At 36.4% G+C, this 18,163-nt stretch overlaps 1 protein-coding gene across 2 annotated transcripts; it reads left to right on the top strand.

The window, feature by feature from the left end:
• The first annotated feature begins 4,063 nt into the window (after positions 1-4,063).
• GTF2A2 (general transcription factor IIA subunit 2) lies at positions 4,064-18,163 on the top strand. Of its 2 annotated transcripts, none has more exons than XM_090272016.1 (5): positions 4,064-4,197; positions 13,444-13,558; positions 14,804-14,908; positions 15,812-15,938; positions 17,860-18,163. In XM_090272016.1, the coding sequence occupies exons 2-5, from the start codon at positions 13,487-13,489 to the stop codon at positions 17,883-17,885; spliced, it is 330 nt and encodes a 109-aa protein (XP_090128142.1). In that variant the 5' UTR covers positions 4,064-4,197; positions 13,444-13,486; the 3' UTR covers positions 17,886-18,163. The 2 variants fall into 2 exon arrangements, with proteins under 2 accessions (XP_090128142.1, XP_090128143.1); XM_090272017.1 differs by lacking the exon at positions 4,064-4,197 and adding an exon at positions 4,216-4,484.

Genomic DNA, 18,163 nt, shown 5'->3' with positions numbered 1-18,163 from the left:
TAAGACTTCATCTTGCTCAGAGTTAGCTGAGCTTTATTAAATAGGTGGTTTTTCACCACATCAAGTACCCAGTTCTTCAATTTCAACACTTTATTGTGTTTACTTAGTTTTCCTTTTGCAAGCATTGTTCCTAACTACAGATACAACTTGTTAGGGAAAAAAGTGGTGTTTTTTCTAAATTTTTTTTTTAAGTAGAATTAGCGTATATCCTATTAGTACATTAAAATTCAGAGGGAACAGTGATTACACTGGGATATAAGGAAAGGAATGTGCTGTGAATCACCAGATTCAAAGGATACCTGCTCTAACCTACACTTTAATGGAATCTGATATAGGGACATTCCCCATAATAAATGTTTCATAATTATAAGACTTAAGATCATAACTAGTAGGTTAGAAGGAAAGCATTCATTAAATTTGTAATTTGTAGCTCTGTGACATTTCCCCCCGTATCATTTGATTTTAATTTTCCACTACTGATTGAGGTCACAGTACATATATTTGTATTATTTTATCTTTCTGCTAGGGTCACGGGTCTAGTTCAATTTGATGCATCTTTTGGTTTTGTTTGTTATACTTGCGCTCAATGTGCCTCTTTTTAGTCAGCAGCTTCTCATGAAGTAATTTGTGTTCTGCTTGGTTATATGTGTTCCTAAGTAGCACCAAGGAAAGATGCTATATTGACCTCATAGTTGAAGCTTAATAGTCTAACTTGGGCGGGGGGTGATAATAAAGAAATATGACTAAGAAGGGCCTCGCTGGTAGTTGGAAAGGAAGATAACAAAACAAAGAACTAAGAAAAAGAAAACTTAAAAGGGTTAAAGAGTTAGCTGTTATCTAAGATGCCACTGAACATGCCTCTGCTACAGGAGATACTGTTCGTGGCACCTGTTGGTACCATTTCTTGTATCCAGCAGGAAAACCTGCAGGCTACACAGAGAATATATGAAGGGGGAAAAGGCTGATAATACCTGTAATGAGAATTGATATTTTCTTCTGCTTTGTCTCTTCATACGGAAGCAAGTTTGAACAAAGAGTCGGCAATTATAGTTCACAAATTAAAGTTTAGGCCTAGGTTTTTTCATATTTCATGGTTGGTAAATATTAATGTAGTCTTCCAAATTAGACATCACTATTTAGTAACTGAAATTTGCTGATTTGACAAGTATAATTTAGCAGCTAGAATTTCCTCAACTGCGATTCCAGAATTTAAAAAGGTAAGGGATCTGGTTTTTGATAAGACTTTCTAATGACTATATAATTACTATTTGTCTGTTTTTATGTGAGTGCTCAGGGAATTTGAAAGTGTTTGATTTCATGCAGGAAGTAGTTTTTTTAGATTTTTTTCAATTGATAGATAAATTAGCATTAGGATATATCAAGTAGAACAGGCCAGTTTCCTGATGAGACTGGTAGGTAAAGTTGTATATAACATGACAGTAGCTTCATCTTTCCTTTTCCTGTGTTATGTATGAAAAATTGTTAACATTGCTCAGTCAGAAGTGAGGAGGGGATAGGCTGAAAATAGAGATTACTACCCCATTCTATTTTCACACCTATGTTTTCTTTTCATATTTAGATTTTTGAGAAATGGATCACAAATCTCAGAAGGATGGGAAGGATATAGGACTATACTTACAAGTTAGATCAACTATTCTGTTAAGAGTTTATCTTGTCATAGATAACAGGAATTTTGTAATTTACATTGCTGGGAGAGTCAAGAATTTAGACTTGCATAGGAAAGTCAGTAGGTTAGGGAAGTGGGAGATTATCTACTCTGTTTTAAGGTCAGAAGAATTACCTAGGGAGCTTTTCACTCCCCTCTTCATGTCCCAAGATTCTGAGTGAATTAGAGTCAGATCAGTGGTGAATCCCTTAATGTAACTTTCCTTTAAAGTTCTAAATGGTAATTGAAATAAGGTAATGTGTTGAAAACTAAGGAGTGACACTAAAATTTGAACAGAACTGTTACTTGGTTGTAACTGTATATGATAGATCTACTTAATTTCTTATATTTTGAGAACTACTTAAAAAACGCTATGAAAAGTTCACTAAAGCACTTAATAACAGATCAAACACCAGATGAAAATAAAAGTTTAATGCTTTCACATTAATAAAGAATTATAATAAGCTGTTTGCTTCAGATAGCTGTCTGATTCTGTCTTATACGACTATATAAGAACACACTTGCATTTTGAAATTTTGTTTCCATGTTCAGTGTGGCTAAGGAAGAACTTGGAAAATAATATTCACTAGCTACTCCACTGCACTTTTGTATATGGACTTTCTAAAGTTATGCCCCTTAAACGGTTTATTTACATACACCTAGCTAGTAAATATTGGTGATGTTCAGGGCCACTGACTTGCACAGTCCTTGGGGCATCATTCAGATACAACACAATTCAGAGTTTGCTCGATATTAACTAACACACTTTGATATATATTTCAAAATGTCAAGTATTTTCTTACCATTGGTTCACATGTTTCCATTTAGACAAAATTAATGTACTGTGATCATTACCACTATTCAGATGATGTTGCCTAGGTCAGTGCTTTCATTTTACAGTGTGAGAAATTCAGTTCTGATAACTGTGTGCAAGATGTTTATGTGGTCCCTGTAAGAAATACTAGGGTTGGTCTTGATTCACTAAAGAGATGTAATATTTTATTTTCCTTTGCCTTGTTAGGATGTGTGTCCTGATCTGTTTGTTACACATCGTATTTTTGCAACGTTAATGAATTTAAATAAATTAATTGGAAAGTTTGTTTTTGTCTCATTTTATCACATTTTTCTACCTTCCATTGTGTTACTAAATTTTTACACTGAGTTATCTTGTCTTTCAAATAGTTTTAGACCTTTACTTCTGATTTTCTTTATATAATCTGGTGCTGCTTCCTATTGTTCAGCGAGGCGAAGAGTTCACCCTTCTAATTTTAACAGTATCTTGTTTTTGTTTGTATTTTTTTTAATAAATTCCCAGATTTTATTATAATTCCTTAAGCTCCTCTATAAATAGTGGTAAGATCTCGTTAAAATGAATTTCTTGTGGGATTCTGTAATGAAAAAGAATGTTTTTAATTTTACTTTTCAATTACAGTTTGCATTGAACATTATATTATGTATTGATAGATAAATTAGCATTAGGATATGTCGGGTAGAACAAGCCAGTTTCCTGATGAGATTGGTAAGGTTGTATATAACATGAGAGTAATGTCACACTATATGTAACCTTAAATAAATACCTGCTATAATTTTTTCAGTTGTACAGCATAGTAATTAGACAATCATCTGTTTTACAAGTGTTCCCCCATTAAACATTATTTTAAGTATAATTAAGCTTTATGTTACATAGTTTAGGACTATTGTAGTTAGTGGGGAATCCAATGATGAAAGCAGTTCAATAAGTGGCTGAAAAGATGGCACAAATGAGAACCTGTTTAGCTTATGGACCTTCTCAGAGGTTCCATCTAGTAGCATTTGTTCTGCGTTTACTCCTTAATCGCTCTTCAGTCACATAATGACAAACAACTGTGCACATTACTGCTGCTTTTATTGATAATACGCAGGATAGCATTTGGGATTTTAAGAACTCAAAATAGAAACGTATTTGCCTTGTATTAGGAACAAATGCAAATTCTCCCAAATTAAAACTCTTCATGAATCATAAACTAAAAGCTTGCTAAGCTAAATGAATTGCGGCCCTGTTTTGAATGGTAAGTAAATACCTGCTATAATCTTTCCAGAATTTGTCTTCAATTTAGCATTGCAAGGTCTTCAACATATTAACCCTGAACACATCTCAGCATAAAATATGACTGCTTTACATTCCCTAATTGTGCATCTTACAGTGGAGGTTATTCTTTAAAATTCCCTTATGAACGATTTAGTAAACCTAGTGAATTACTCTAAAAGGTTACCTAGTCCACGAGTCTAGGACTGGAAAGCGCGGTCCCACGTCCCTCCTTTCCCCACACTGCCTTCTCGCAAAAGGTGTGGTCTGAGGGAGCAGGTGGTGGGCGGGTTCTCTGTGCCCCTGTGACGCCACTTCCAGGATCTGCGAATACTTCCGGGTCGCTGGCCAAGTTCTGTGGTTTCTGCGGCTGCCGGCGAGGTGGGGAGGCAAGTAGGTTCCTCCTGCAGGGCTCCTCGCCATTCTGGTCCTCTCTACTCCGCAGCGGGAAGCGCCGTCACCACAGGTACCCGCGCTCCCTGCCCCGCTCCCAGTGCTGGGGCTGCGGTCGTTTGGGTCTTTTGCGAGGGCTGCATGGAGAGCGAGGCCCTTACCTCCCGGGGCCCCGTGTCGATCCTTGACCAACTTCAATCCCGGGATGGCCCCGCGGCCGGTACCCGGGTAGGCAAGGGAACGGAAGGAAAGAGACTGGAGACCGTTGTGTTTTGTGAGGGAGGCTTGTTCTCCCAGGTGCCTGCTGAGAGGTCCTAGAGGGAGGGCCTGCGCCCCAGCCCAGCGCCAAATTTTAGCCAGGTGAATTTCTTAACGCATCCAGGGATTAGGGGTGGGGGTGTCGAATATTGGGGGAGCGCATTCTTGTGCTGCTTCGCTAGTTTGAGTCCGCCTTCCGACTTCATGCGAACTCCGATGAAGGAACGAATTTAACTGGATGGTTTGATCAAGGACTAGGACTTGGAGTTTCTTTCAAATGAGGAGTCTTCTAATTTAATTTTCTAAACTGCAAAATGAAAGAGTACGAAGTTTATATGGCTGGTAACACGTCTAAAATATTTGAACATTGCACAGGAAATTTTTAAGAACCTAAGATCACTAAAGAAGTAATTTTAATAAACGTTTAAATAATAGCTATCTTTTACTAGTTTTGAGGTATAATGGACATAAGATTATATTAGTTAAACGTAATGACTTGATATGGTACAGTATGTATTGTGAAATGGTTAAGTTTTTTTTCTTTTGGGGGATGACTTCTAAGATCTACTCTCTTAGCAACTTTCGATTACGCAATACAGTATTAACTAATCACCGTGCTACATACATCAGTGATTTTCAATCGGTGTGCTGCAAGAATTTTTAAAACATGCAGTACCTAACTTTAGTCAGAGGCACTAACCTCTCTCTTCCCTTAAATTGTCAAATAAAAAAATGACAACAGCCAACACAACAATAGCTCTCCAGTGTGAATGAATCAAAAGTAACCTATTTTTTGTCAATCAGCAAAAGATATATTTTTTGATGTGCCACAGAATTTTAATAATTTGTGTGCCATGACATGAAAAAGGTTGAAAATCACTTATATGTTATATCCCCCAGGACACAGAAGTTTGTACCTTTTGACACCTCCCCTCGTGTCCCCCCCCCACCAGCCATCTATCTGTTCTCTATTTCTGAATTCCGTTTGTTTTGTTTTTTATATTCCATATATAAGTGAGACCATACAGTATTTGTCTTTCTCTTATTTCATTTAGCGTAATACCCACAAGGTTTATCTATGTTGTTGCAAATGTCAAGGATTGATTCTTATTTTATGGCTGAATAGTAAGTACTCCATTGTGCGTACTGTAGGGCCTCAAATAACAGCATCTGATTATGATGTTGATGAGGGGAGAGAACGGTTCTGGGCTCAGGCCACTGTGTGTGTGGAGTTTACTTGTTCTCCCATGCCTGCACGTGGTTTCCTCCCACATCCCAGAGATGTGCCTGTTAGGTGAGCTGGCCTGTGCCCATTGCCCCAGTCTGGGTGTGAGTATGTATGAGTACACCCTACAGTGGAGACGTGTCCTGTCCAGGGTTGGTTCCTACCTTTGCACCGCAAGCTTCTGGGATAGGCTTTGTCCACCCATGACGCTAAGCTGGAATGAACAGGTTAGAAAATAATAACCTTACCTGTTTTTAGTACTCCTTCTTAAATGTTTGTATAGCTCACATTTACTTCATGTTTAATTTTAGATATGTTTGGGATCTTTATTTAGGAATGTGGAGATGTTTTTGTGACTAGAAATATGCCATTTTGTCTTTTTATGCCAATACCATACTGTTCTGATTACTATAGGTTTATAATATAAATCAGGAAGCTTGATACGTCCAGCTCTTCTTTTTCAAGATTGCTTTTATAATTTTCTTTCAATTACAGTTGACATGCAACAGTGTATTAGTTGCTGGTCTGCAACATAGTGATTGGACATTTATATAACTTACACAGTGATCACCCCAATAAGTCTAGTAACCATGTGACACCATACATAGCTGTTACAATATTATTCACATATTCCTTATGCTGTACTTTACATCTCCATGACTTTAAAGCTGGCAGTATGTACTACTTTATCCCTTCACCTTTTTCACCCGGTCCTCTAACCCCCTCCCATCTGACAACTCTGTTTGTTTTCTGTATGAGTCTGTTTCTGTTTTATTTGTTCACTTACTATGTTTTTTAGATTTCACATGAAATCATATGGTATTTGTCTTTCTCTGTCTCACTTATTTCACTTAGTATAATACACTATAGGTCCATCCATTTTATCGTAAATGGCAAGATTTTGTTCTTGTTTATGGCTGAGTAATATTCAATTGTATATATGTGCTACATTTTCTTTACCCACTTATCTGTTAGTGGACAGTTCAGTGATTTTCATATCTTGGCTATTGTAAAAAACAAAAAAATATGCTGAAATGAACATAGGGGTGCATAAATCTTTTTGAATTGGTGTTTTGAAATTCTTTGAATAAATACCCAGAAGTGGAATTGCTGGGTCATATGATAGTTCTATTTAATTTTTTGAGCAACCTCCATACTGTTTTTCATTGTGGCTACACCAATTTACTATCCTACCTACAGTACACAAGAATTCCCTTTTCTCCACATCCTCATCAACACTTGTTGATTTATTGATAACAGCCATTTTCACAGGTGTGAGATGATATTTCATTGTGGTTTAAATTTGCATTTCCCTGATGATGTGTGATGTTGGGCATTTGTTCACATGTTTGTTGTCCATCTGCATGTCCTCTGGAGAAATGTCTATTCAGGTCCTCTGCCCATTTTTTGTTTGTTTGCTTGGTTGGTTGGTTGGTTGTTTTAAGGGAGGCACTGCTTTTTAAAAATATATTTTTTAAGTATTTTTAGAGAGGGGAAGGGAGGGAGAAAGAGAGGGAGAGAAACATCAATGTGTGGTTGCCTCTCACATGCTCCCAGCCAGGGATCTGGCCCGCAACCCAGGCGTGTGCCCTGACTGGGAATTGAACTGGCGACCCTTTTGTTCACAGGCCAGCACTCAGTCCACTGAGCCACACCAGCCAGGGCCTCTGCCTGTTTTTTAATTGGATTGTTTGGTTTTGGGGTGTGAAGTTACACGAGTTTCTTATATTTTTAGGGTAATAATTAACCCCTTAATGGAAGTATCATTGGCAAGTATTTTCTCCCCTTCAGTGGGTTGTCTTCATTTTGTGTATGGTTTCCTTTGCTGTGCAAAAAATCTTTAGGTTGATGTAGTTCCATTAGTTTATTGTTTTCTTTTGTTCTCTTGACTGAAACATATACCAAAAAAAATGCTATTAAGAGTGATGCCAAAGAGATTACTGCCTGTGTTTTCTTCTAGGAGTTTTATTTTTTCAAGTCTTACATTTAAGTCTTTAATTCACTTTGAGTTTATTCTTGTATATGGTATAAGAAAGTGATCTAGTTTTATTCTTTTGCATATATCTGTTTAGGTTTCTCAACACCATTTATTGAAGAGAGTGTCTTTACACCATTGTATTGGGTTGGCCAAAAAGTTCATATGGTTTTTTTCTGTAAAATAAAAAACACATTCTTCATTTCACTAATAACTTTATTGATTTGGATATTTTGAGCATATCAGCTGTCTCCCGTGTGGTATAACATTAATTGTTCTCAGTTAATGTCTTGATTTGATCACTCTCAACTTCAACTGGTCTACCAAACCATAGAGCATCATCCAGTGAGAAATCTCCAGCATGAAGCTTCGCAAACCACTTTTGACACGTTCAGTCAGTTACAGCACCTTCTCCATACACTGCACAGATCTTTTATTTATTTATATTTTTGAGTTTCAGTTTCAGTTGTCTTTTATGTTTCTTTTTTTTTTTTTTTTGTCTTTTATGTTTCTTGAAATAATAAAAAATAATATGCTGAAAATGTGTAGTTTCTTCCATCTTCGATATTCAAATGGCTACACAAAAATTCACCAGTTTTGGTAAGTTTTTGTTATTTTTAATGGATGCTGCTGTGACAACTATCACAATACAGTCTTAACAAAATTGTTCTGAATGAAATTAAAGACAACTCAGTGCTACTAGAACCATCTCATAGAAAAAAAACAAATGAACTTTATGGCCAACCAAATATGTTCTTGCCTCTCTGTCATAGATTAACTGACCATGTAGATGTGGGTTTATTACTGAGTTCTCTATTCTGTTTCATTGTTCTATGGTAGTGATTTTTCAACCTCATGGCACACATAAACAGTGTACTAAAATTCTACAGCACACCAAAAAATATAGTTTTGTTGATCTGACCAAAAAAATAGGTGTAATTTTGATTTATTCACACTGGGAGACTGTTGTCGTTTTTTTATTTGACAATTTAAGGGAAAAGACTGCCCCTGACTAAGTAGTTAGCTATTGCATGTTTTAGAAATTCTTGCAGTACACTGGTTGAAAATTGCTATTCTAGATGCCTAGTTTACTTTAGTGAACAAAATAGACAAAAGCGCCTGCCCTGGGGGAATTCACATTCTGTTGGAGGATACAAAAAGTAAGCATAAAGTAGGTAAATTACATATATTTAAAGGTGATGGCGCCATCAAAAAACAAAACAAAAAAACGAATAGAGTGATTGCGAAGTTCCAGGGCGGGCGTGGGAATTGGTTTTTAAATATGACAGTTTAGTCTTCCTTAAATACATGCTGTACTTGAAGAAGTTAAGAGAACCAAGTGGATATCTGGGGAAACAGTGTTCCAGGTAGAAAGGCGAGCCTTTACAAAGGCTTACATAGGCAGGAACATGTCTGTCATGGTCTAAGAACAAGGAAGCCAGTGGATCTGCAGAAGGGCAGGAACAAGAGAGAGTTATAGTATATAAACTTAGAAAGATAATAGGTAGCCAGATGATTGTAAGGACTAGTGAAATGGAAGCTATTGGAGATTTTGAGCCAAGAAGAGTTATGTTCTAACCTATGTTTTCAAAAATCACCTGGCTGCTGAGTTGGATTCAAGTGTAGGGGCAAGCCTGGAAGATGGGAAACTACTTAGAAAGCTGTTTCAGTAATCCAAATGACAACTAGTAATGGCTTTGATCTGTGTGGCTCAGTTGGTTAGGCATCATCCCGCAAGGCAAAAGGTCTCCAGTCCAATTCCCGGTCAGGGCATGTGCCTGGGTGGCAGGCCAATGTGCGACAGACAATCAATAGATGTTTCTCTCACACATCAATGTTTCTCTCCTTTCTCCCTCCCTTCTTCTCTCTATAAATACCTACATACCTACATACACACTTTTTTTTTAAATGACAGCTCATGCCACAGACCAGGGTGGTAACCATGGAAACAGTGGGAAATGGTTGGATTGGATTCTGGATGCATTTTGAAGGTAGAGTTTACAGAATTTGCTAGGGATAGGATGTGGAGGTGAGCTTGCGGGGAGGAGGGTAAGGTACTTCAAAGGCTTTTGCCTAAACCCATAAAAATATGGAGTTACAGTATATCACCTGAGATGGGAAAGACAACAGGTAGAGGTGTTGAGTAGGCAGCTGGTTCCAGGAGTGAGTTCACAGGAGAGGTCTGTGCTGGTATGTGAATTTTGGAATCATCAGCAGTAGTATTTAAAGCCACGAGACTGAATGATATCACTAAGGAATGAACATAGACAGAAAACAGCACAACACCAAGGATGCTGTCTTCTGACGTTAAGAGTCTGGGAGAAGAGGATCAACCAACAAACAATACTAAGAAGGATGAACCAGTGAGTTTAAGAGAACGAACAACCCAAAAAGCATGCATAGTGTCCCAGAAGTTAAGGCAAGATCCCTTATCAAAGAAGAGGGAATAATCACTGTGTCAAATCTTAAGTCTGGTAGAGAAAGATGAGGGTTAGCTTTAGCAATGCCATTGATGTCCATCATCTTCTGTTTCATTTGAGTCTGGAGGCAAAAACCTGTGAGGGATGAGTTTCAGAGCAAATGGAAGAAAAGGAATGAGAAACAGTGAGGACAGATGACTTTTAAAAGTTTCTCTGCAAAGAGGAACAGAGAAATAAGAGTATGTAGTTGGTGAGGGAAATGGGCTGAGACTTATTTTTTAAGATGGGAGCAGTACCCACCTGTTTGTTGATGGGATTGATCCATAGTGATGGGAAATTTGATGGTGAGGAAGAAAAGGAATGATTGTATTATTGGGACAGTATCAGTGAGTATACTCGAGGGGATAGGACCTGATGCACAGGTAGGACTGTATTGAGATAACAGCATGGACAGTTCAGCTATTAGTGACAGGCAGGTAGGCAAAGTATATTGGTAGGTGGTTAGATATAGTTTTGAGAGTAAAAGTTTTCATTCAGTTTCCTCAGTAAAGCAGAAATCTTTGAATCGCACTTAGATACATTTATAATATTTGATATTAGCATTTTACCATATGACCAAGTTATTTATTCAGACTAACAAATACAGGGATGAGCAAAAGTAGGTTTACATAATACAAATAAACAATACAATAATTAATAATAAGAATAAACTGTACTCACAGCTGTAAACCTACTTTCGCCTACTCTGTGTATTGAATACATACTGCATACTAGGCATTGTTTTAGATGGTAAATAGATAACTTCATGGAAAAATCTATTTTAGTGGATGGAAACAATAAATATATATAAGGTCAACCTCACTTAATGATGTAAATGAGAATAAAGCAGCATAAGGGGGAGGGAGATAATTCTTTTGTATAGGTTGGTCATAGAAATCCTTTCTGATGAAGTGACATTTGAGCAGAGATCTGAGTCAAATGAGGGAGTGAACCGTGCAGGTACCTGAGAAGACCATTCAAAGCAAAAAGAGCAGCCAGTGCAAAGGCCCTAAAGCAAGAACGTCTTGGTATATCAAAGAATAGCAAAGGACTGGTCTGGAGCAGAGTGAATGAGGAAGTGGAAGAAGAAAAGTTCAGAGAGGTGGTGGGGGTTGGGGAAGAGTGAGGGTGGATAGTGCAGGCCTTGCAGTCCATTAGAAGGACTTTTTACTCTGAGATAGGATGCTGACATTGGGGTTTTTGAATAAATGTGTGATGTGGTTTAAATTACATTTAAAAAAAAACACTGGCTGCTTTGGGGGTTGGAGGAGGGATAAGCAAGAGTAGAAACAGGTAGATCCCTTACTGGGCCATCACAGTAATCTTAGTGACAGATGATGATGGGTTAGTGTTAGCAGTGGGGATGGTAAAACTTTCAGGTTCTGGCTATATTTAGAAGGAAGAGCTGAAAGGATTGGATGCAGAGTGAGGAAGAAGTTAACATCTGTAAGATTTGGTGCTGTCTTACTGGAAAACTAGATTTACTGTTTACGGAGGTGGGCAGACTAAGGGCAGGAAAGGTTTGGAGGGGTAGTGTCAGGAATTTGGTCTTCATAGATTTAATTTAAGCCACCTACTTGATCATTCCACCAGTGTCACATAGGCAATTTGATTATATAAGGTAACAAGGAGAAAAGTCAGGACTGGAAATACAAATTTGAGAGTTGTCAGCAGATAGTATTTAAGCCATAAACCTGGATGAAGTTAGGGAGTAAAGCATTTAGAGAAGACATAAGAAGCCTTACCATAGTTAGAAGTTGGGTTGCTGACGAGCAACCAGCAAAAGAAAACTAGAAATATATAACAGTGGCACCCGGTGAAGTGGGAGGAGAGAACTGACTGTGAGGTCCCCCCAAAACAAAGAAATGATCTAGTGTATCAAATGCTCACAAGGTGTGTCATGTGAAGACTTATACCTGACCATTTTTGCTGAGTTTTGCCTGATGGTTAATCCTTGAAATCCTTGATTATATCTCCTGTCCGTCTCTTACCTGAAAATGCCATGAGGTCAGGGATCTTATACCCGACATGCAGTAGAAGCTCAGTAAATACTTGTTGAATCTGTACTACTGCCACTCTTGGAGTCCTCATCCTTATCTCTTTCCAGTCTTGCACTCAAGTACATTTTTCACATGGCTGCCAATTTGTCTGACTTTTCCTGCCTAGAATGCTTCAGTAGCTCTCATTGCATGTACTATAAAAAAAACCCTGTACCTCTCCTGATAGCACAAATCTATCCATGCCATCTTTTTCAGACTCACCTCCTACCATTTCCTGTTCATACCTGTACCCTAATAATACAGAGCAGTTTATAGTTCTCTTCACAAACTATTATATCATCCTTCTTTGGCTTTAATAATTCTTTTCTTTTTAGCCTGGGATGACTTTCCTCCTTTGCTTGGAAAGATTCTTCAAGCTTCTGTGAACCAGCTCATTCAGTGCATAGTCAGCCTCCGTAGTACACTGTATACAATACAGTATTCCCTCACTTACTGCAGGTATTATGTTCTAGACCACCCCCCCCCCCCCCGCGCGATAGGTGAAAATCCGCGAAGTAGGAACCTTACATTTATTTTAGTATTTATATATATTTCAAGGCTTTATAAACCCTTCCCACACACTTATAAACCGTTCCCAGCCCCTTATTAACCTTTTCCACTCCCTTATTAACCTTTTCCACACTTTCATAAACACTACTTAGGTTCTTAAACATATTCTACACTCTTAAACCTACGTAACTTTAGCATATACGTATACAGTACCGCAAAATCCTGTGATAGAGTGAAAAATCCGCGATAAATAATTAAATATAATATTTTTTAAAATCCCGCGATACAGTGAGGCCACGATAAGTGTGCCTATCTCTATCGCAGTTCTTATTCTGTTTTGAATTTAATTTTTTTTTATGTGTGTTACCCCCCATAGGGTATAATTTTTAGGAACAGGAGTGTATATTTATCTTCCTCTCTCTACTACCTATAACAGTTCTATATCTTCTTGGTGTAAGTGCTCTATAAACATCAGATTTTAAGAGAACAGGAAAATGACGGGAAGGGCATGCAGAGGTGAGCTGAAGCTTATCTGAGTCAGTGACTTGACAATAAATAGAAAGGAATGGTACATGGTAAATTCTAGGCTAGGTCAGGGGGCAAACTTCTGAAAGAAATAGTGAAGACATACATTTTAATAATTGTAATATTCACATGTATAAAGGAGTATAAATGCCTATGTCAAAGTAACATAATTAGAAAAGTCATTTTAACTATTCCTTGTAATTCTAAAATTATTAATATAGTAGTTTGCAATCACTAAGAGTTCTGATGTATTAGAATATATGAAGTAAACTATTAACATACATGTTTTCTAATGTCTTTTTTAATACTTTTTATATTAAATTTTTAGGACATAAATGCAAGACTGAATAACAAAAAGTTTCCTCTAAGCCATGGCATATCAGTTATACAGAAATACCACTTTGGGAAACAGTCTTCAGGAAAGCCTCGATGAGCTCATACAGGTAAGAGACTGAAAAAAATCAACATTTTAATTTATAGGGGTCTATAATAATTTTTGTTGTATCCCTTATTCCAGACAAAGAGGTTAAATATTTTAGACTATTTGGCCCAATAAATCAGTATTCAGATTAATAATCTCAAATTCCTGTACATTTATACCATCCTCACATTGAGGCATGAAATGTAATGCTGATTGAATGAAGCAGTTGCATGTATCTTAATTTTCAAAGATTTTTGTTAAACTTAAATATTAGAGTATTGGTTTCCTCCTCATATGTATAAAAAAGGCATATTCTATGTAGCCTTTTGTTTTAATCCTCATCCAAGGATATGCCCACTGATTTAGAGGAAGGTGGGGAGAGAGAAACATAGATGTAAGAGGGAAACATCAATTGGCTGCCTCCCACATGCGCCCAACCAAGGATCGAACTGCAACTCAGTTATGTGCCCTGTATGGGGATCGAACCCACAACCCTTTGGTGTAAGGGATGACACTCCAACCAACTGGGTCACTGGCCAGGGCTCTATGTAGCTTTAAGGTAAATTTGAACAACTTAAAGTCTTTTGAGATTTAAATTAGAATTTTGAATTTATATTTCAATTTTATGAATTTTTTATAGGAACCTCTCATCTAAGAACATTAAGTGTTTTCACTTGTTTTTATATATTTAATGAGCTTCAATAAGACTTATTAGGTTTTTTAAAAGTATATTATTGGTTCGCCCTGACCAGCGTGTCTCAGTGGGTTGGGCATCATCCTATAAAGCGAAAGGTCCCCAGTTTGATTCCCAGTCAGGGCACATGCCTAGGTTGCAGGTTTGGTCTCCAATCGGGACGTGTATGAGAGGCAACATGTTTGATGTTTCTCTACCTCTTCCTGTCCCTCTTTCTAAAAATAATAAATTTAAAAATACATATATCTCATTGGTCGTATGTTTTTTATTTAAAAGGAACTTGATTTCTTCAATTTAACTAATGCCTCGTTCCAGATGCTGTGAAGGAATGATAGTCCAAGTTTTGTCGAGGCGTTGTAACATCACTGCATGTTTTCTTTTCAAAATTATGTTGTATCAAGATAATGCAAGAAGTATTGTCAGGCTTTGATTCTTAATTGTCATTTATGGCAAAGGAAAATAAGGGATTCTAGTTTAGAGGCTCTAATTAGCCTCAGTGAAATATTTGATAATGCATTTTTTTTTATTTTGTCTTCAGTGCTTTTCTGATTTATGACCTTTACTTTTCCTCAGTCTCAACAGATTACCCCCCAACTTGCCCTTCAAGTTCTACTTCAGTTTGACAAGGCTATAAATTCAGCATTGGCTCAGAGGGTCAGGAACAGAGTCAATTTCAGGGTAAGGATATCTTTCTAAATTTAGAAGCCTGTACCAATAGCTGTTACAACAGTGTTTTTTAGGGCCCTTATATACTTATTAGTCATGAAAGGAAGAAATGGTTCAATCAGATTTTGGAACATGTTTTATAATAATGACATTATGCTTTTACTTAGTACCTTGATACTAAATTTATCCACTTACTATGAGAGTTTTAGACTTTTTTATTCCATTGTTTCACAAATCAGTCTGTGTATGTTTGGTTATCTTCCCTGAGGAATTACTGATATTTCAAACACCTGAAATATTATCTGCAGGTTTTAAGATGACAGCATAATCCATAAGGTTATGGTCTTCAAACTGAAGCTCAAAAAAAAAGAATTTTAATGAGCAGAATGTCAGTTACATAGGACAATACTACTATAGTCTTAGCAGCTAATACAGTAATTCACCTGAGCTAAGTCCCAGGATTAAAATTAGTGTTTCTAGGAAATCCCTGCTTTTGTACAATTGCAGAGAATTAACATACACAACAATACATGTTGTTTTAAAAAGTGTTTACATAAAACAAAAAGTTTACATAAAAATTCAATTCATAATTTACCACATGGGGGCAGTAGAAATACAAATTCAAGTTTCCATTCAGTTTTCTTCAGATTTTAAGTAAGCAATTTGCAGACTCTTAAAGTGCTGAAAATAGTCTGCTAACCAAAAACTTTTAACTCTTCCCTTATAGCATATGTATCTAGGGTTCTTTTTAATTGTTAGGATGAAAATTAAGGAAAATCTTAAGCAAGGTGAATGTTAAATAATGCTACTATTTTAAGAATTATGTACAGTACTTGGTGGCTGAGTCTGACATGCTTTGGAGGAAAATGTGAGGAAGTGACTTTTCATATTATGTCTAAATGTTTTGTTTTAAAGGGCTCTCTAAATACATACAGATTCTGCGATAATGTGTGGACTTTTGTATTGAATGATGTTGAATTCAGAGAGGTGACAGAACTTATTAAAGTGGATAAAGTGAAAATTGTAGCCTGTGATGGTAAAAGTAAGTGTTCACCTAATTATTGCAAAAGCAAAGTTACTTGAAATCTTGTTTTTATGAGTCTGTAGAAAATCTTCATCTGAAATTAAGGTGGGAAATGGTCAGTGATCCACTCCCAGATAGACATCTGGCTTCTATCTCAGTTAGACTCTCAGATCTCAAATAGGCCTCTATGACACATAGGCTAATTTTAGACTGAATTTGGTGCGGCAAAAAATTATAGCTGCAAATTTGAAGTGTTTATTGGTCTTTTTCATAGCCTCCTTTAAGGAAATGTTTAATTTTGACAATTTATCATATGGTTTCTATGTTGCTGGATACCTATATATTTTATATTTAAAAAGCCATAATAGTAAGTATCCATTTCTTTAATCCAGTATGTCTGTGCAGGTATATTTTCCACAGCAGACCAAGGTACTTGTTCAGGTCCCTAAATGTTTCAAAAACTATACATCTCTGCTTTCTGCTCCATTGTTAGTTATTTCCTTTTTGCTAATTGTATTTTAAGTATATACTTAATTTTACTTTATGATCTGACCCATTTATTCTTAAAGCAGCTATTCCTGAAATTAAATAAAGAAGACTGTCCTAGAGGGACAGTTTTGAAAAGCAAGAGAAAGAGAAATATAGAAAGTAATACCCTGCGTTTCTCAGGTTATGGGTTGGGTTTTTTTGTTCCATATAATTTGGGTTTCGAACAAAATAACTGAAAAAATGTAGAGACTACAAAAGCACAAGAACAAAAACATTTGTAACAACATCTGGAGATAACATATCATTTTTAATGTTTATTGTATAACCTAGTATAACTCTTAGTTAGACCTATCAAAATGAGTTAATGGTGTGCCCCAGTACTGTTCAGTAAAACATTTGTAATGATGGAAATGTTTGTTGTCTGATATTTCCAATAGCCACATAAGGCTATTTAAGCATTTGAAAGGTGTTAGGGCAACTGAGAAATTTTTTGTTTCATTTTTATTTAATTTTATTAGTTAACTTTAATTAATTTGAATAGCTGCATGTGGCTAGCCAGTGGCTACCATATTGAACAGCAAAGATGTAAACTAGTAGGTCGTTTTAAACCATTAGAAACAGCTAAGAACCAAAAAGTCAGTATAGAAGGCCTCTGAGTAAACTTAGTATCAAAGAGTCAGACATGTACTTTACTTAAAGGAACTCCTTTCTGGTGGTCTTAGAGATACTGTTATGTTTTTTCAAACTTCTGTGGATAAAAAGTAGCAGATAGCCTTATCTAGTGCTGGACTTTGAGGAGCTTGCCCTACTTACAACACATTGTAGTAACCTTCAAAGAAAAAATTGTTGAGTATTCCAGAGAAGTTTAGATTGTGTACCATGTACTCTATGTCAGGAGGGGGGAAAAGCAATTTTACAAATTTTCTTTCCAAAATTAAAACATAAAAGTTTAGGTAATTAAGAAAATACCATTCCTTAGTCATCAGATATACGTGGTGCTACTATGAAATAAGCGCATTTTTTCTAAAAGTCAGCTTTCTGAAATAAAGTTCCTGATAGAATAGCAGAGAAAAAGCGATAATGGCTAGAATTTTGGTCTGTTTCTCACCAGGAGTTAAGTACAATTCTGTTCTGCTTATATGTTATGGCCTTTGTCGTTTAAAATTTGGGGACAGTAGAGAACCTGAAAATAATATATGGTGGTTAGCAGTTATATAAACCAAATGTAGTATAACTTGGTTTTTCTGTAGCATAATATGGAGAACTAAGCTTTGTGTTTTTACCTGTCTTAAAGGGAAAGTCCTCAAGGTATTTCCATGGTCCGCTTCCGTCTTCTTCCCCACCCCTCAAACCATCGCCACCATTAGATCCTGTTTTAAGATATTATTAAAATAGATAAATTTAAAATTAAATTGCTCCTTGAATTTACTCTTTTTCTCCTGTTTCCTAGATACTGGTTCCAATACTACAGAATGAATACAAAAATGGCTTTTTTTAATGCCATCTTCTGTTGCTATTCATCACTTTTTTAAAAAGAAGCATAGAAGAGACTTTTTTATTTATTCTAGCATTACAGAAATGACTACACTGTGCTATATTATCAGAGGATCCAGTAGAAAGAAGCTTATAACTCTGTAGCCTCCTATACATTACCTTGATTGTACAACATGAAGAAGCAGAACTTTTTTTTAATGACAAATCAAACATTGTTGCCTTCCTAATAACGTTCTTTAATAAACTCATTTTAAAACTCA

This window comes from Furipterus horrens, unplaced genomic scaffold (genome assembly GCF_987537825.1).
Source record: "Furipterus horrens unplaced genomic scaffold, mFurHor1.1.pri manual_scaffold_3, whole genome shotgun sequence".
In the NCBI taxonomy this organism is placed as follows: Eukaryota; Metazoa; Chordata; class Mammalia; order Chiroptera; family Furipteridae; genus Furipterus; species Furipterus horrens.
This window is presented reverse-complemented; position numbering and strand designations above follow the sequence as displayed.